This window comes from Antechinus flavipes, chromosome 4, assembly GCF_016432865.1.
Source record: "Antechinus flavipes isolate AdamAnt ecotype Samford, QLD, Australia chromosome 4, AdamAnt_v2, whole genome shotgun sequence".
Taxonomy (NCBI): Eukaryota; Metazoa; Chordata; class Mammalia; order Dasyuromorphia; family Dasyuridae; genus Antechinus; species Antechinus flavipes.
Window position 1 is genome coordinate 26,073,190 of NC_067401.1, and position 20,210 is coordinate 26,093,399.

At 39.2% G+C, this 20,210-nt stretch overlaps 1 protein-coding gene across 1 annotated transcript in view; it reads left to right on the forward strand.

Moving 5' to 3' along the window:
• Positions 1-20,210, forward strand: part of METTL16 (methyltransferase 16, N6-methyladenosine) — a 57,975-nt gene that overhangs the window by 27,112 nt on the left and 10,653 nt on the right. Inside the window, exons 8-10 of the mRNA XM_051992140.1 lie at positions 8,141-8,210; positions 9,324-9,413; positions 19,951-20,124. Of these exons, the coding sequence (XP_051848100.1) occupies positions 8,141-8,210; positions 9,324-9,413; positions 19,951-20,124 (334 nt within the window). The remainder of the gene's footprint in view (positions 1-8,140; positions 8,211-9,323; positions 9,414-19,950; positions 20,125-20,210) is intronic.

Below are 20,210 nucleotides of genomic sequence, written 5' to 3' on the forward strand. Positions count from 1 at the left end.
TGAAGCAATTTGTGTTCTTGGAATTGAACCCACAAACAGTGACAGATGTGAGGACATTGAGCTGTCAAGAACTTAATGAAGGGAAACTGAGATCCCTTGCCAGTTTCATAGGAGGGTTAAGGAGATCCCTTTTTCTAAGCTAATTATTGTGGACAGCACACCTGTCATTAGGCAGTGAGAAGATATTCACAAAGAACCTTTTGCCTTGCTTGGATTCTCGCTCTGCCACATGTGGTTGAAGTGACAGACAGTGCAGAGCTTTCAGCACCGGGGTGTAGCTTCAGGGAGGATGGAAGGAGACCCTTTCTCCCATTTTCTTTTAAAATATAGTCACAGCCTTTGTTTTCATCATATTCATTTCGATATATGGAGCTTTTACTCTGTCCATTGAGTTTTTCCTTGTGACAACAAAAACCTTGAAAGAAAAAGGAAAAAAGAAGAAAAGAAAAACGAATCAGACTGCTGGCTACTTGCTGTGGACTTCATTCAGCCTGGGTCCAGTGCCCATGCCACAATCCCACCTCTTTAAGGAAGGGAAAGAGGGACAGCTCAGTTCTTGAGGACCAAGTTTTGCTCATTATGATTACACAACATTCAGTTTTCTTTCCATTTCCATTATTATGGTCTTATATGACTTCCTGTCAGCTCATGAAAGTCTTTTCTTGCTTCTCTTGAGTTTTTCATATTCTATTACATTCATACATGACAGTTGAGTTGTTCTTGGATCAATGGGCAGAGTGGGTTTCAGGTTTATTTAAAGTTATTTCTGTTCAACAAAATTAGATCCTATTCCAGAATCAACACATAATCTCACTAATTTCTTTAATAAGGGTTTTATTCAAATTCTCATATAACATCCTAGTAAGACTGTCACATAAAAGGTCTTGAATGGTAAAAGAGAAAACTATGCAAAGGTAGATTGGAATTGCTGGTACAAAAACATTACGTGATATTCTAACACTGGGAAGAAACCAAGTGGAAGCTATTATCTTTTTTTTTTTTTTTTTAATATCTTCCAATAAAGAACTTTGAAACACTGAAAACAGGTCACCTGAGACTTTGCTTCGGTTTCTATTAGAGGGTTCTAAAGATCCTCAAATGAATCTAAGATATCATTGATTTTAGAATTCCCCTCCCAGCTGCAGGTCATATACCTGCCTACCTAGAACAGTTCAGTGTACCTCAGGGGTCCTCAAACTTTTAAAATAGGGGGCCAGTTCACTGTCCTCAGACTGTTGGAGGGCCGGATTATAGTAAAAACAAAAACTTTGTTTCGTGAGCCTTTAAATAAAGAAACTTCATAGCCCTAGGTGAGGGGGATAATTGTCCTCAGCTGCCACATCTGGCCGTGGGCTGTAGTTTGAGGACCCATATTTTCTCAGCAATTCTCCAAAAAGCCAGAATCAAGAAGGATTCTACAATGTCATTGTAGAATGCCCTAGCTTCCTCTCACAGCCTTCATCTTCTTCTAGGCGTGTGGACACTAGTCTTTTAAAGGTTGTGCTCAGGCTGCTAGCCACTCAAGCCTCATCCCAACCTTAGGAATTTTTTTTTTTTTTTTGGCAAATAATAAATACAAAACCTTAAGAATACTGATACAGCTTTCTGAGAACAGCTGATGGATAGCACAGAGACTGAATGAAAAGCGGAAATAAGCATTTGGTTCTGATTCTGGGCCCAACTGCATCTTTGCAGAGTTTCTCAAGGAATTATGTCAAATTTGGCATGTGAAAAATTGGACACTCTTAAATTTGTGAAGCTGACAGTTAACGTTTTCAATAACTTGGTCTTGGTATGTACAAGCAGAAGTCGGTAATCTCTACCTAGCTCTTATTAGAAGCCCCAAAACAAGTGAGGACCTAAAATATAGCTAGGAAAGAAGGAAGAAGAAAAAGGAATGTGGTAAAGTAAAAGAGGAAGAAAAAGAGGGGAAGTTAAAGTTAGATGTGTATGATTATAGGGAGGAAAGGAGCCCCAACAACAGCAACTTTAGATCCCATCCGCTTTTATCTCAAGGAAGTTTTAGAACATTCGTTGGGAAAACCCTTGATTTTTAAAGGATTCATATGAAAACTTTATTTGAATCTCAGTTGCCTTATTTCTAACAATTGTAAATATTGTGACATCTTCCTCAGAGCAATTGAGTCAAATTAGATGCTAGATGAGAAGTACTTCATAAGGCACTTATATATGTAATATTTGAAGGTTTACAAAATGCCATCATCCCAGTGGTTTTGTGGGGCAGTAGCATAAGGGTCCAGATCTATAAACTGACAGAAATGATGGTTAGTCTTATCAGTGAGGGTCAGAAATGAGTTAACTCTCCCAAAGAAACTTGTAGGTTCCACCAGCATGTCTGAGAAATAATTCAGGTCTTATGCAGATTGGTTAACCTAAGAACATTTTACAACTTTGATTGTTTAGTTCTGGCTAGACAGAAGCAGACCCTCCCAGCCTTGAAGAAAGATTGGGATAAAACATTCCCTGTTGTGCAGAGGCCAGTTTCCTGAGCTGGAGCCAGATGCCTAGTTATACAGTCCACCTGCCTTTATGGGAAGGTTTAGATCCTAAAGGCTGTTTAATCTCTTGGTTACTATGGCATTTTTCTTCCATAGAGATTATTTTACACAGATGTAGTTGTGCCTCTTATTGCTTGGGTGACACTTGGGCAGGTTAATTAACTTCTCTGGGTCTTAGTTTCTTCACTTATAAAAGGAAGGGGACAGAACGAGGTGACCTCTACAGCCCTTCCAGCCCTAGAGCTCTGAGTGATAGGAAACAAAACACACACCCTTCTTTGAAAAAATTATCTTATGTGGTACTTGACACTCTAAAAGACCTTGCTTAGTTGAACTCCAGCAAGCCTCACCTAGAACGGAATCAGTTGGTCAACAAAGAATTTATTTGATTAATTTATTTGATTCTTTACTATGTTCTAGGACCTGTGTTAAATGATGTGTGAAGGATGGATACAAATGAGTTCAAAATATGTTGGTTCAGTGAGCATCCAAAATATGTGTACTTGCTTTACTTGTCAATTATATGCATATGCATCTATGCTAAAAATTATGTTTAAAAAACTAACAAAAATAGAAATAAGAAAGAATATAATAATGATGAAATAATGTCTGCTCTTAGAGCTAATGGGAACTGTTGGGTTTTATTGAGGAAATGCGTTAGAAGCAGGAAAGAATGGTAAGACTTCTGCTTTAGAAAAGGCTTTTTGGTTAATGTGTGGAAAGTAGATAGGGGAGGGAAATGCATGAGACAGGAAGGCTCATTCCAAGGCTGGTAGACTGAGAGAACAGGTGAGAGTTTAAACTAGGATGAGGGCTATGTAAATAGAGGGAATGGAGGCAAGAGATATGGAAGGATGTGTGAGATGAAGAATGAGAAGTTAATGCCAATCTGGCCTTCAATAAGCATTTATCTATAGTCATTACACTGGGAATACAAAGAAAATTCCTGCCTTCAAGGAGCTTGTACTCTAATGGGGAAAGACAGTATGCAAAAGAAAGGTGAAAGGAGGTGGTGGTGGAGGGGGAATAATGAAGGCATCTAGAGTAGAGAACGTTGTAGAGGAAGTCTGCTAAGAATCAGGAGTGCATGAAGATAGAGCTGTTTGGGGTTTTCTCCTTAAAATAAAGAGATTCTGGATGTAGCCAATCAATTAGAGGAAGAGATGTTGCAGCAGTGGAGAGTGCTTTTAGGGTGTGAGGTCCATAAATAGAATGGGGTTTCAAGGGCACATAGAGGTTTCTAGGGCATTGTAGAGAATGTTTGAAAGGATAATGATTCCCCTGATAATAATAAAGTGGGGTAGGGGAAAATAATTAAATCATAACTTTGATCATTACAGCCTATGTATATGATTCAGTTTTCCTCTCCCCCGACCCCCCCGGAAAATGGTGAAGTAAAGCTTTCTCACTTGTCATTGCCCAGTGGAGTACACTGACAAAAATGTTTCCTTTTGCAATGTGAATCCCATCACATGCTCAGGCAGCAGATTTCATTATCAGTCTAGAATCATGACTGGTTAATTCATTAACCAGTATTCAGTCTTTCAAAGTAGTCTTTACGGTTTTGTTATTGTCTTGTTTTGTTGGTTCTCTCTTTACTCTGCATCAGTTCATACAAATCTTCCCAGGCTTTTTTGAAACCATCCTTCTCAAAATTCCTTTTTTTTTTTTTTTAAATATAATACTTTAGGGTTTCCAAAAAATACTTTAAATGTATTATCTCATTTAATCTTCACAACAACTCTGAATCTATTATTAATGCTGCTTTAAAAAATTAATAGTATTTTGTTTTTCCAAGTACATGCAAAGGTAGTTTTCAACATTCACCTTTGCAAAACCATGTGTTCCAAATTTTTCTCCCTCTCTCCTCAAGATAGTAGCAAGTCTATTATAGGTTAACATGTACAATTCTTATAAACATAATTTCATATTCATCATGCTGCATCAGAAAAATGAGATCAAAGGGAAAAAAGAAATAATATTCATAGACTATAATTTGAGCAACCATTCCCCAGTTGATGGATACCTCCTTTGTTTTCAATTCTGTGACTCCATGAAAAAGAGCTACTATAAATATATTTGTCCATTTACATTCTTTTCATTTGATCTCTTTTGGTGGTCTTGGATCAAAGGGTATGCATACTTGAGTAGCTTTTTGGGCTTAGCTTTCCTGAACGGCTATAACAATTCTCCATCAGTTCTACTAACAGTGTAATAGTTAGACTTGATTTCTCACAGCCATTCCAGTGATTGTCATTTTCCTTTTTTAACAACTTTGCCAGTATGGTGAATCTGAGCTCAAGGTAGCTTTAATTTGCATTTTGCTCATTATTAGTGATTGAGAACATTTTTTGAGAGCTTGGGTTTCTTCCTTTGAAAATTGCTTGTTCATACCCTTTGACCATTTATCAGTTGGGGAATGGCTGCTGTTATGAATTTGTAAACATTTTTTATATATCTTTGATATGACACACTTTTCAGAGAAACTTTATGCAACAATCTTTTTTCTAGTTATCATTTTACCTTCTAATGACACAACTTCTTAATACAGTCTTCTAGTGACATTGATAGACTCAATAAATTACTCCTGTTTACAGAATGTAGTCAGAGGTATGTTCTCTTTTCTTGTGGAATTAGAATTTCACACATATGTAGGACTTATGTCTTTCATTCCTTTGACCTTTGCTTCCTAGACTCTTAGGACATCAGAGCTGAAAGGGATTTCAATTTCTCCATGTAGCCCATGTAGTATCAGTGTTGTGATAGCTAAAGAATGTTTTTTGGTATATTCTTTGTATGCATGAGAAAGTAGCTTCCTTGAAGAACATGAGTTCAAATCTGGCCTGAGACACTTTATACTTCCTAGCTATGTGATTCTGGGCGAGTCACTTAATCTCAATTGCCTCAGCAAAAAAAAAAAAAAAAAAAAAAGGAATTTTTACAGTGTGATGTATACAACCTAGTTGGTTATGAAATAGCTACAGATTACCAGAGAGACAATATGAATTCATTTTGTGTCCCTTTAACCATCCATTCACCATGTGTAATGTCTGTGAAGGGGAGCTGTTGTAATAGTATTCTACATGTTGGCATTCAGGGAAGGTCAGAAGTGGTTTGGATGGTATATTAGACTCTTGAATGTTTTAATGAGTCAGTGGCAAGTCTGTTACTGAAGTTGAGCAAGAAGTATAAAAGTCCCTTGATTGAAGAGTGTGTACTCAGTGTTAAGTTGTTAAGCCCTCATTCTGCGTCCTTATTTAGATGAGGAGGCAGCTGGCTAAGATGCCATTAGCAAGAGTACTGGCCAAGAGCATTAAGTTTGGAAACAAGACCTGAGTTCAAATCTTACATCAAATACTTAGTACCTCTCTTGATTCTGGGCAGATGATTTAACTTCTGTCCACCTCAGTATTATCAGCTGAAAATGCAAAGTAATAATACCTATCTCCTAGGTTTAATGAGGATCAAGTGAAATAACATAAAATACTTTGCACTTTAAATAGCACTATATAAATGCAAGCCATTTATTAAACTTTATTCAGAAAGTAATAATTGAATGAGATTGTGCTATAACATTGCCTCACATGTTCTTTTTGTACGGAATTACTCTTTATTAGGAAAACAGACTTTCTTTTAAGCTGAAAAGTTGTCCATTTCTCCTTACTCTTTACCCTTTTCCCATTTAAGACAAGATTTGTTAAAAGAAATAGAAATTTTGAAGGACAGTTGTTCTGCATTGGGAGCTGATCTATCTGAACAGTTGTCTTTCTTAGACACACCCTCAGTGTTTTTCTGCTCCTGAAGTTTTTGGGGACCTCTGAACGAGCTTAGGAGCCAGGAGACTTGAGTTCCAATCCTAACTTTGCTGTAATTATCTGCATGACTCTGGACAGGTCACTTTCACTCCTTGCAAGTGCACCAGAAAGCTGCTTGTCTTTGTAGCTTTTGGTTTTGTTGGTAGCTATTGTCAAGGGATCGTGGAAGAAGTTCCTTTAGTCTCTAGATCAAAGTTTCTTAAACTGGGCCAAGACCCCATATAGAGTCATGTAACTGAATGTAGGAATTGTGAAATTATGATTTATCATCACTAAATGTTTGATTTGTACACCTATTATATATACCTGAGATCATGGAAAAATTTCTTAGGTGAAAAGTAGTCATGAGTGGAAAAAGTTTAAGAAGTCCTATTCTAGATGATCTCTCAGATTTTCTGAACTTGTGCTTTTGTGCTCTCATTAAGGAAGAAAAGGTTTAACTGAGATTTCCAGAACAGCTCTCTGCTAATCTTCTGACTTACTTTCTTCATTCCAAAGTCTTCTACATTTCAATTTTATTAAAGGGGTAACATCCTGTTTCTTCTGGACTTTTAAAAGCAGACAAAAGTGCAACCTGTTTTAAACCTATAAATAAACTAATATAAATTTCTTTAGAAGCAGAACAGAACAGAAGTATCCGTAGAGTAGGGACAAGTTTATTATCTTTGTGCTATTATCATGGTTTGCCCTTTGTTCTCAAAGAGAACCATGACATCAAGGAGGTGATATCACCATGATGACATGCAAGTGGATTGGATTTTACTGAGGGAGAGCTGTGCAAAGTTACCACCCATACTTTCTCAACTCTGGTGCCATCTGGGTTCAGTGGCCAAACATATATAAATCAGAAAGACTGGACATGGCCCTTTACTATTGATGGAGAGAAGTGGGGGTTAAGTACTGCTTAGGCTATGAAAGACCAAGGGCAAGCGGTTTGAACAAAAACATTTCTTGAGTACCTTCTCTGTGCAGGACACTTATCTTAGAGAATCTCCTATAAGTCATTAAATAACTTTTGTGTTATTAGTGATGCAAATAAAGTATTATACTTGCTACCAATTTAAAGGTATATGGGAAAATTGCATTTAGTGAAAAATATTATATAGTAGAGTTTTTTTCCTTATTCTGACGGATGTTTCTTCCCCATCCTTTTGGATTTGCCTGGTATAACTGAGAAAAATAAATGAGATGGTAGCTACTGCCTCTGAAAGGTGGGGGGAATTCTTTATCTCCCCTCCTCAGTATACAAAGACTAATGGATTTGGACTTTCTTTGCAGATGTCTGAGTCCTTTTATATTATTGTACTTGGAGTCTTAAAATTTTTGTTGTTGTTCATTGACTTACTTTTTCTTCTCCTGAGAGAAAGAAATGGCCCATATATGAAACCAAGCAGACTAATAATCCTTATGTCTGTTGAACCTGGAGCTGACTCTTATAGACCCTTCTTCCCCCTTAGTATAATATAAAGCTTTTTGTGCTTCTGAATTTTGAGGCAGCCATTGTTATAAAGGGGAAAAAAACAAAATAATAACTTTGCTTTCCTTCTCCTTTTTCCCACACATTGAATCTATACCTTTCCTGGTACATCTTTCCAGAAGGCTCTTAGACCAAAACCCCTTTTTGTCTCATTTGTTGGGTTTATTTTTTGTCATTTCTAGGGGCATTACTAAATGTGAATCTTGTCATTATCACTGATGTTAACGTCTTTGCAGTTTTCCATTTGTTTTCATTGAGTTGCAGGGGGAGAAGGAGGCATTTATTTTTAGAATGAGAAAATGATTTTAAATTGCCTGATTTCGTCCTAGATGGTATAGCTGCATGCTTGGGAAGAAATGCAGCCTGGCTCCATTGAAGGAAGAGCTTCGGATACAAGGGGTAAGTTCTAGTCTGTGTTAGCAGTAACAGAAACAAAGATGGCATGGGGCCCCAAACATGGGCAGAGGATGTGAGCAAGCCCGTGATTATCAGCCTATGGGGATCCCCTTGGAGATTCAGGACATTGCAGACACGAGAGGAATGGAAAAACAGTTGTCTGGTTGCTCGAGGCTGGGGCAGCTTTTTATATTGTGGGGTGGAAAAATCCCAGCAGGCAGCTAAAAGAGGGGTTTCTGGAGCGGGGAATGAGAGCCTAGGGAAAGGGGTGACTCAAATGTATTGAGACATGAAAGAAGTCTTGAAAAAAAAAGCTGTTGTAAGCCCTTTCATTAGATAGTCATAATTATTATAGAGGGTTCAGACCCAGAGGTAGACTTCAGAAAGGTCAATTTCATGGCTCTCTATGTACTATTTCACATATTGGGCTGATGGTATGGATTTGGGAGAGCTAGCTCAGTTTACTGTAGTGGAGAACCTTCTGTGATCGTGTGGAAGAAAACTTGAGTTATAAAACCTGTTTGGCCTATGCATCAACTGTGAGAATAGCAAACTGCCGTTTACATTTTTGGTGTGACTAGAGTGGGAAAGACACCATGCTGCACTTGAAGCAGGAGTTCATTGGCTGTCTGAATTCAGTGGTTAGGGAATTGGCTTTGGAATGCTAAATTTTAGATAGCTTATATGTGGACATTCAGTGCGGGATGCTTTTAACCCCTAAATAAATCTCAATAAAGGGCTGTGTGGATTAATTCGGTGGTCACAGTGACAGTGAAGGTGGCAGCGGTTGGTGGGCTTGAAAAGTAGGGGGATTTATTTCTGCCTTTTGTTGCTGTTCCTTTTCCTGCTTCTCACCAGCACTGTGTTCCTTAAGCTCACATTTTACAAGGATCGGTCTCCATATTTTTCACTCACAAGCTGAGTTTGGATGATGAAGCATAGGGACCTCTGAGTTGCCTTCATCTGGAGCGTAGGGGAAGATGCCCTCAAAGCCCCGTTTTAAATCTGTAGTTGATTATAATCATTACTTAGGAAAGATTAAGACACTGTAGTCTATTGTGCTGTTTTGATTGAATTTCTTTATTTAGTTGATGATGTCTGCTATCTCTCTCCTAGGTCCCAAAAGTCACCCACACGGAATTCTGTCAGGGGCGCACCATGAGGTGGGCCTTGGCTTGGAGCTTTTACGATGATGTGACGGTGCCCGTAAGTACCAATTTCTGCTGCTGCTTATCCTGCTGGCATAAGGTGTGGGCCTTAGTCATGGCGTGCCTTAGTGGGCCTCCTGCTTTTGCTCCCTTGTTTCCTGAACACTTTGTTGTGGGTCACATTTGAAAAGCGGGCCCTCTGAGACCGCATGGCCCTTTGAGCTGGCCTTCTTCCCCAGATATGTGCTATGAAGGCCAAGCTAACTTAAATTGGAAAGTCGAGATAGCTTTTTAAAAGCAAGTTTTTACCTTGTTAAAATTGTACACTTAAAAAATTCCCTTATTGAGTGTTGCCTTTTGCCTTTCCTCCTCTTCTAAGGCATTTGGGAACGTGCAGAGTGGCTTCTGGAAGATAGCTAACCTTAGGCTTGAATTCTTAGAGAGCAGGAAGGACCTGAGCCTACACATTTGGAAAGCTGTTCCTGCAGTGTCAGTTTGTGCACTTCTGCCACCTTAACCCTTAGCTATGGGAGAATGCATTAGAAAAGAAGCCATTGGTAGCCATATTTCCTTCTTGGCTTTTAGGTTCCTTTCAGAGGCTGAGGCACTAAGTGCCAGAGAAGTCAGCTGGTCGGAAGAATTGGAATGGAAGATGGGGGGGTGTCTTTCTTTTTAGTCTCAATTTTTCCCCTCCTATATTTCACATCATTATAAAAAACAGTTTGGTTCATAGGATCACAGATTCAGATTAGGAAGGCCCCTTGACTTGATCTAGACTAAGCCGTTTTATTGTATGGACAAGGAAACAGGGATGTGGAATTTGAACCCAAGGCCCTTAACACTTAAGTGCAGAACGCTTTGCAGTGTGCAATGCATGCCATTAATTAAGTGATTTGTTGCCTCCAGCACTGTTGGGGGAAAACCAATAGGCCTAATTTGGAGGAGTCTGGAACTCAAAGTTCCCTTTCCTTCTCCTCCTATAGCACACTTCTGCACTCGTGTGTTCATTCACACAATGTTTTGTGTGTTTCCTAGGTCCGTGACACTCAGCTTAGGGCTGGCACTTGACTCCTCTTCTTTTCCTTGAGGTACAAGAGCATTCCTGTCCTTCAGACTTCCAGTCCTCATTAGGCTTGCGCAGGTTAGTGTAGACTCCTCATTTGTGTCCAAAGCTGGTGTAGGGAGGTGCTGGGCTGGCAAGTGTCTGATCCCGTTCTGCCATAGAAATGGGAACAGAGCTAGAGGCAGCACTTAGTGTGTTACTGGTGGTGTTTTCTGAATGGATGACCTGAGAGCTTGAGGGCTGTTCTGGGAATTCCTTTCTCCTCTTGAGGACCATTGGACTTGGGGCAGGAATTGAAACAAAGTTTCCTGCTTCTCTTTTGTCAACTTTTGGCAGCTCTTTGAAGGTGTTGGCAGGATGCCCAAATGGATTCTGGGTGCTTGCTCTCTATGATTTATATAGAGAATTTTTTGGTTGGAAAAGTCTCTTTGGTTAATGCCTCCCTCTCTCTGCCAGCAGCCCTGAAGAGTAGTTCTGTCTGTCTGTGACCAGACCAAGATCCTTAAGGCCCTTCCTTCTGAAACGGAGGGCACAAGTGGCACTTTTTGTCCCCAGGAAGGGGGGAAGGGGGGAACGACAGCTAGATGACAGCATTTGCCCTGAAATCAGGAAGACCTGAGATCAAATTTGACCTTTGACAGCTACTAGTTTTGTGACCCTGGGCAAGTGATAATGCATTTAGTATAGAAAGCATCAGCCAGCACTACCACCCATATGTAGAATTATCAAAGCAAATGGAGAAGTTGTGAATGCTGTGGATAAGTTCACTCTCCTTGGCAGTATACTTTCTAGGGATGTCCACTTTGATGCTGAGATTGACACACCCATTGCCAGAGCTAGCTCAGTGTTTGGAAGGCTGGAAAGTGTGGGAGAGGACAGGTATTAGACTATCAAACTCAAAGTCTGGCGAGCCCTTGGGCTGACCTTACCCTTATATGCCTATGAAACCTGGACAATGTATCAGTGCTATGCCAAGAACCTGAATTGCTTCCATTCAATAGTCTTAGGAAGATTCTGAAGAGTCTTGGCTGGATGGGATACCGGACACTGAGGTCCTTTCTTCAACTAAACCTCCCTGTTGTAGGGCCGGCCACATTGTTGGAATGCCAAATGTACGCTGGCTCAAAAAAATTGTTTTACGGAGTACTTACCCAGGGCAAGTGCTCACAGGTGGTTAGAAAAAGCGATATAGGGACATTCTCAGAGTCTCTCTGAAGAACTTTAGAATTGATGGTGTGACACAGGAGACGCTGGTACAAGACCACCCAGCATGTCGTGCCCTCATCAGAGAGGGGGCTAGGCTCTAGGAGCAAAGCAGAGTGGGATTAGCTCAGGAGAAATGGGGGATGCACAAAGGGAGAAGCCCCCAAATGTGCCAAGGGGCTACTTGGTCTGACCTGGGGCAGAGCACTCTAAGCATGTACTAGTCTGCTCAGCCATGTCAGATAACACTGTAACAGCTCTGACAATGACATCATTTTGATCCTCTTGGAGAACAAAGAACAACAATCAAGCAACCATCCTGGGCAAGTCATTTAACCCTAATTACCTCCCCTCAAAAACATATAGAGATCATCTAGTTTGACCTCCCTCCTCCAAAAAAGAAAAAAAGATTTGCCCCCAAATGGTTAAAGGCAGTGTGACTGCACTGTTTTCTTCCCAAGCTGACCCGACAGCTGCATAAAGGCAAACAGCACCTGCTTCCCACAGCCATTGGCATACCAGCTAGAAGAGCTGATAATTAGCTCTGGCAGAGCCCATACTAACTCAGAGACCAGAGTTGTGTGTGTGTATGTGTGTGTGTGTGTGTGTGTGTGTGTGTGTGTGCGCGTGTGCGCGCGCGCGCACGGATTGGTGAAGTCTCTGCTAGCCCAAAGGCTCCTTTTTCTGTTTCAGACACTGCAATTTGTCTTTGAGAAGTGCTGGCCAAGCTGCTGCCCTCCTTCAAAGGAAGGAGTATCATTTGCTACAGGTTTTAAGTTTCTCCTGTGCCAGAGCATTCAGCAACCCTCCCCTCCCCAAGTTAATACCCATGTTACCAAGTGTACCAGTAGGTGCACTTCACCTGCTCCAGGAAAAATGGCACTTTCTGATTCGTAGTCACCCAGCAACAGTTTCTTAGGACTGGCACACTGGATGTGTGTGTGTCTGTGTGAGGCTCTGCATCTGCTCTTGCCTGAACATACCAAGTACCACTTTCCCCCGGGGGTGGGCCGGGCAAACAGGGGATGTTTGGTTTGAGCTTTGATTATGGTTGAATTGTCTTGTAGCAGTCTCACCCCCCTCACACCCCTGTTGTTTAGAATTGCTCACCTCACTTAGCCCTCACTTAGAATCTGGCAGAGAGAGAGAGGAAGCCTAGAGAGAGAGTCACTTAAGCAGAAATATTGGCCTACTTCTTGCTTTCCTTTTTTCCTTAACCATTTTAGTGTAAGCATGCAAGTTTCTACGGCAACTTCTGTTTTCACTTATCCTGGGCCTACTGACTCATTTCTGTTGATGCTGAACATTAAGAAAAATCTGATTTTTACTGCCAAGTCAAGTGTCTTTGCTAAGCTTGTAGATCCTGTTGTCTGGATTTATCTTAGCAACAAAAAGACGGGTCCTGATGTTGATAGAATTTTTGCAGAATCATTTTTGATGAGGGAACATATTTTAGCAACTGTTCTTTTCAGAATTCTTACAAGAAGCTTAGTATTTCTTCTTTGGCCCATTCCTTTTCTATAGTTACCCCAAGAGGGAATTGCCACCTTTCTATCCTTTTAGGAAATTTGACACTTGGATTTTAAGAAAATCTCCCTGACCTTTCTCCACAAGCTATTGAGTTATGCATAATCTTTTTTTTTTTTTTTTTATGTTTGTTTCTCTAGGGTTCTCCTATCAAGGGAGGTTGATAGACATTGCCATGAGGTTGGTTGTTCCTGGAAACAGGATAGAGGTTAATTTGTTAGGGTTAAAGTGGCTAAAGAACAGCTGTCCACTCAGAATGAGAGTGGAGCATCATTACTCAACTAGGGAGAAGATCTGGAAAGAAAGAATTGGGTTAAAACCCTTAGAACACTGATAACACCGATTTTTCTTGAGATCTTGGAGAAATTAGAAGCTTTCTTGGTCTGTACAAAGATCATGGAAATTTAAGATCAAAAGTCATAAATGATAAATTAGCTCTTCCAGCTCTATCTACAAGCTCTAGAATTGGGAAGCCCTTAGAGGTCTGAGTCCAATCCCGACATTTTACAGAGGAGGAAACTAGGGCGTTGGTGTGGGAAGTAACCAGATCTCCAGAAGCAGGATCATTTAATGATCCTGGATTTGTTGTTTTTTGAGGGCAGAGACAAGCTATATATTTATTAATAAGTCTTCAAAACCTGTGAATGAATGACATGGGCAGCACACTTAGTGGGAGTCTTCAGAAATAATATGCTTGGTTATCTAAATTGTTTTTCCTATTCAGTTGTTGAATAATTTTTCCAAATGCCAAATCTTTCATTGTTCTTTTATCCCCAACTGTTTATGCTTTAACTGTCTTATAGAGATGCATGTACAGAAGGTTGTATTGAATGTAACTGTTAAATATTGTTTGCATTTGATCTTTCATAGATCCATAAGCAGCCTTTCACAGGTATAGCAATCTTGTCACTTAGGGGCTAGCTTTCAGAAACCACTCAGAATTATCCTAAAGTTTGGCATCTTGAACCAATTTAATGTAAAAAAAGATCATTTGCATGGTGTATAATTAAAAGAATTAGATGATTAAACTGAATTTTTCATTTTTTATAAGTCGTACATGTCTATGGAGATATGTTTAGAGGAATTGCACATGGTTGGATTGCTTGCTATCTAGGGGAAGGGGAAGAAGAAGAAAGGAGAAAAATTTGGAACACATGATTTTTCGAAGGTGAATTTCGAAATCTATTTTTGTATGTATTTGGAAAAATAAAATGCTGTTTTAAAAAAAGGCATATAAAACAAGAGTAAGTTAAAATTACTCAAGCATGAAGATAGTCTTCATGCTTCTAGGTTATTGGCCCTTCCACTGTCCCACAGTGTGTTCACTAGATAAACTATTATGAAGACTCTGCTTTCGGGCAACTTTCTTTCCAATTCACCAAGTATTTATTGTGTTCCTAGATTTATAGGGGATAGAAAAGAAATGTCTAGGATCTAGTCCTCATTCTTAGTTTTTTCATAATTTTTGGTGGAGAGAAAAGACAACTATGTGTTGGACTTTTTAGTAGAAGGTGGTATGTGAGTAACTGCCATCTTGAGTGATATCATTGTAATGGAGAAAACTAGAAAACTAGATGTTCTCTAACATCTTGGGTTGAAGCCTGAGGAAAGGGCAATTTGGGAGATAGCCAGAGAGGAGGAAGGGGCATGCAGACTGGGCAGTCCAGTGGGCAAAAGCCCGAGGGTAGGTTCAGCACAGTTCTAGTCTCCCTTTTTATTGATTATGTTACTGTATGGGGGCAGGCTGTGTGCTTTGGCATGGTTTCCTTTAACCCATTAATCTCAATATAAGAAAAAGGGAGGGAAGAGGTCAAGCCTTTTTTATTCCTTTTAGGCTTTGTCTGCTTTCTTACAGAGTCCTGGCAGCTACATGTATGTATTTGGATTATTGCCCTGCAGCACAAACATCAGAAATCACAGATCACAACTCTTTAAACATCCTGCCTTATTTTCAGGACAATGACATGAGACAGTTTTTAATATACCTGACCTGCTGTAGTCAATAGTTTGGGGTTAGGGCTCTCTATCCACCTATTTATTTATTTTAATGTTGAGGATTTTTAGCTGGCTACCTCAAAAAAAAAAAAAGTATGTATATTTAATTTTGTATTTCACATTAGTGTAAACAAAACTATGAAAAGTAAAAAACCAAAAAAACCGAGCAGAATAGTTCAGAAGAACGTTTTGAAGATACTTTCCAGGCATCTGAGAAGAATTTATATTTAAATTTGGACATTAAATTTCATTTTTCCCTCATTATTCAAGCCAAAAAATACTTCACAATATTTATGATCCTTTTGAATATTGTCCTGTTCCTCAGAACTTCTTTGGAATTTCTTTTTAGATATCTCTTCACAATATAACTTCGTGGTGATAAATCTTAAGGTCTTTGAAGGTAGATTTGAAATTTTGAAGTGGTCCATAAATCATTCAGAGCCATGTTTGGTGAAAAAGATAAATAACTAATCTGGGTCTTCAAAAGAGCTGTGGTTTTTTTCTCTTTGAAGGTCTTCCCACTGATAGTGATCACTATCCCTTCTTGTCTTAATAAGTATTAGCACCATTAATTATAGTGTGTTAAAAACAAATTCTTCCCTTACTGGCTAATTTCTCCAATTCTGAACTTCTCCTGACTTAGCTAGCTTGTTTCTCAGATGACAATCAGCTTCCACAATTGTGCTTTAAGGATCTTCAGCTAAGGTGACTACCTTTGAAAAGAACCCTGTTCCATGATGAGATTTGGACTTGAGTGGAGAAAGAGGGTTGTATTCTTCTAAAAAGGATGGTATGACCAATAAACTATTGGAGTTAATTTCTTTTGTGATTCACTTATACTATTTAAATGACTCAGATTTGAATTAAGGAATAGCTGCACAGTGATTGCTTTGAAGGGGCCAGTGTGCATTTGGTTAAGTAAATTCTGGCATGGTTCATTCTTTTAAAGAAAAAAAATCAGTATGTAGCTTTATTCCATCAGTATACACTTTAATTTCCTTCTTGGGCTTGCCTTCAGACTATTGACTGGGGTTGCTTTTTTTCCTGAGCTCTTCTTTGTTCATTCCAATATTTGTTCGTACACTAGACTTCTTGGCTGCGTAGGCACTTAGTGGGCGCTTTTTTTGATAAAATGTGCCAACTATGCCCACTCAGACTTTCCCATCTTTGTTCTCCAGGAAATGCTTGTGTTGGCTCTGGTCCTTTTGTCCTCTCAAGGAAGAGCATCCATATTCTGTATCTGTAAAAGAGTGGCAGAGAACGGGCCTTTGTTGCTAAGGTGAATGTTTCTATTTTTCCCCCTGTAACAGCTTTTAGAGGCATTTGAGTGGTACTCGAGGGGTGCCAAGCTCCTTGCTCTCCATCTGACGTATCCCTTCCCACTTCAATTGTCCTTTTTCTGAGCCATTTTCCTGCTTCTGCCAATTCTCACTGCCAGAACCTGGGTGCAAAGAGTCTTCATTTTCAAGCTTTTCCTCAAGTAGGCTTCTCTTCCTTCCCCTTCCATCCCCCCTGCCCCCCTTTTTCCTCCTCTTTCTGTTCCTCATTTCCTTCTCACTTTCTTTTTCTTCCCTCTGTTCCTCTCTGCTTCTTATTAAAAATCAGAGCACTTAATTTCCTCATGGCTTTCTTGGGAGCTGCTGATAATAACAACCAGGCCAGAGCCATATGTTCCAGTCTAGTAGATCTCATTCATAGATATTGTTATTTCTTTTAAGTGATGGTGAAAATAGGAGTTTAAGGAATCTTCAAACTTCCTATTTGTAGATTTTAAGAAATCATTTAAGTAAAATTTGTTTAGTTTAACTTTTTGTAAACATTCCCTACCCTCTCTCATTCTTTGTGTTCTTAATAGTGTTACCAAATAACTAATAAGATGATGTTATAAACCATTAAATTTCTGCAGTTTGATTGTGACAGAAACAGGCAAAGGACCCAGAGGACTGATTTCAGCTGCACAGTATTATGGAACCTTCTATTCTGACATCACTTGTAAAGTGGGCTCTGGTCCTCTGCATTAAATTGGATTACTCAGTGTAAAGCATTGATTTTTAGACTTAAAAATGTTGAATTATTTAAGTGCACCTTGCCTGCTACACTAGATTGTTGATGTTTGAAGACTTGAAATAAATCTCTGATGATGACTTTAGGTTTTGATGTTAGCAAAATAAGTTAAATTTTAATTGCTGGTAGAGGAGAGACAAAAGCCATCCATAATATTTCCCATTCATTGGACCTTTGAGAAGAGGCGTGAAAGTATGCTAATGTAAGGGATCTCTGTGAATAAATTTAAGTGGTGGTTTCTTAAGACCTGCTTTTGCTATTGATTGCATTTTAATGTGACCCTGCTGAGTGAAATAAGGATTTTCAATCTGTCAGAGTCTGAATGGATTGGTGGGGGAAGGGGGGAGAAGGAGAGGATGGGGGCTGGGTATTGTTCTGAGTAATGTTGAAGTTTTAAAATATCTTTTTAATGAATAAGCAGCTATTAGCTAATCTGACATTTCTGGTAACCTATCAGCCCCATTCAGGACAAGAAGAAGTTCTATCAATTAAATCTACATCAGCAATGTAATGTTTCTATGTTGTTGGATCTGACCTCCCTTAGGTTTTGGAAAAGCAGATAACAACAGAGGAAGAGTAAATTAGCAGGATTTTAGTGTGCATCCCTTTTCCTCCAGAGGCAGGGGTGTCCAAGCAGGGGTGATGGTACAGGGAAGGGACTCTGCTCTGTCTCTTAGCAAATTTTACTTTACTCAGAGAGTCAAATGAGTCAGGACCTGTCACTCCTAGTGGAGTAGTTTCAGGAAGCCCTGCTGCTGCCATCCTGGGTCTCCATGTTTAGCCATATTCTGCTCAAGCACCTCAAAGAACCAAAATGAATCACTGGAGTGGCACATGTGCACTCACACACCCATTCTCATGTTTGAAATTGAAATATGAATTGTGATTCTGTTACCCACTTTTTATGGCTTCAAATACAATGTAACTAGTTTAGTACTTGTATCTTTATATTCTTGACCAGGAGATACTTGAAACTGTACATATATTCACAAGTGGTTACTTTTTCCTTTGCTGCGCTATTAAGTCATTACTGCACTACTCTCTCAATGTCAAATTTGAATCTGTTTGTTCTTGTCTGGAAATATTAATTAACAAGCCCAGACCTGGGCACAGCCCAGAATCCACTCTTTGTCACTTCCCCAGAGTGCTTTTTGATTGGCTTGTTTCCTCTGTTTCCGTCCCTTTTTGGTAAACTCAGTTAAATTGAGTTGTTGTTTTAAAAGCATTTCTTAATGTTATGATCTTTTATTGAATCTATTTACTGACTTAAAAGATAAATATTGAAGAGTTGGAAATTGTTACATTGAAAAATTCTTCGTATAGAAATACAATGACTTTTCCCATGTGTCTGTATTGGAGAAAGAAATTTGCAGCCTCAGAGTGGGTTCCCGTTATCTTTTCACTCCAGATAATAGGTCCCTTTTGTACTTGGAGTTTGCTGTCTAAAACAATTCTGATTTAGTAAAAAGAGATTCTGCTTGTAACACCCTGGGGACCTTCAACAAAGTCACTGGGTCTTTTTGTTCTTTTTCCTCCTCTGTGAAATGTGGGCTTGGACTAGACTTTGTCTTGGCTTGTCTGAAAATAACATAGGTTCTTTTTGGAATAAAAGTGCTTCAAAACCATTTGACCTTCTGGTCTTTGTGTACCATTCTGTTTGGTTTCTAATGTCCTTATTCTTGTTGACATCTTTATATTCCAGTTTTCAATATGATCAATTCTGAATATAGAAATGTCTTGGGTGGGGAGGGAAGGAGTGCTGAATATCCATAAAATGTATTTTTTAAATTGCTTTTGTATAAGACTAATCTAGGGAGATGTTTCCATTTTTAAGAGGAAAAAATGTGGTGACGTAATTGAACTTGAATATGGAGTTTGAGTCCCTCTAGTGGGTATGGCCAGGAAAGATTTAGATTCCATGCTTTTGAGGTAGGAGGAAAGAAAGAGCTGCCAGGATTACAGGCTTGATTTGGGTAAAACAAAGCTTCCAATGAATGATTTTTTTGGGGGGGAAATTTTGAGATGAGGAATCCATAGGTTTGTTCAATTAAAGTATGTGCAGCTCATTAACTAGCTATTGTTCCTGATGTCCTGCAAGATTCAATATAAGATATGTCTGACTCTGATCAGTAATGAAAGGCAAACCCTGGTAATCTATGGCTCCTTCAAAGCTTCTGCAGACATTGAAACACAAAATAGAAGTTGATAACCAAGGTGTATGGGGTCCCTTTGGAAAAGAGCACATTATATCTCCAGAGCTTTTGTTCTTTCCTGAAATGAAGTACTCTTAGATGCATGAGACTCCCCCCACTCCAGTCCCAGTCATTAGTGCTCTTTTTTCCTCACTCTTGAAATGATTTAGGATATATTTTATATTTACTTCTTTGTACATAGTCTTTCCCCCCCTTGCTCTTTAAGGAGCAAGGAGTTTCATTTTATCTTTGTATCCGCAATTCTTAAGTGTCATTGTAGGGCCTAAGCATACTGTGAGGTACAGATTTTTAACAAATGCTTGTATTCAAATCTGTGTAATTGAATGGAATAAAAGGAGCCTACTTTGGTGACAGCACATAAGGGAATTATCTATTAGTTATTGAATTATTTTCTATCAATTAAGATCTTAGTGAGATTCCATTGTCTTTAATGTGGGGGAAGTTGGAAGGTGGGGTGTGGGGTGGATGGGTGGTTGATTTGGATACTTTTTATCTCCTAATCCCATCATCCCCTCTTCTTTTTCTTTTAGTCACCTCCATCTAAAAGAAGGAAACTAGAAAAGCCCAGGAAGCCCATTACATTTGTAGTATTAGCAGCCACAATGAAAGAGTTATCCCTCAAAGCTTCTGCTGTGGGCTCGGAGACTGTGGAAGGCATAGCAGTTATTACAACATGGCTTGAAAAAATCCTCACTGATCTGAAGGTACTTGATTTAGGAGATGAAGATGTTTCTCCTGATCTGTTTTGGGGGCATCAGGAGAGGGGATACAGAGTTGATGTCTATGAAAT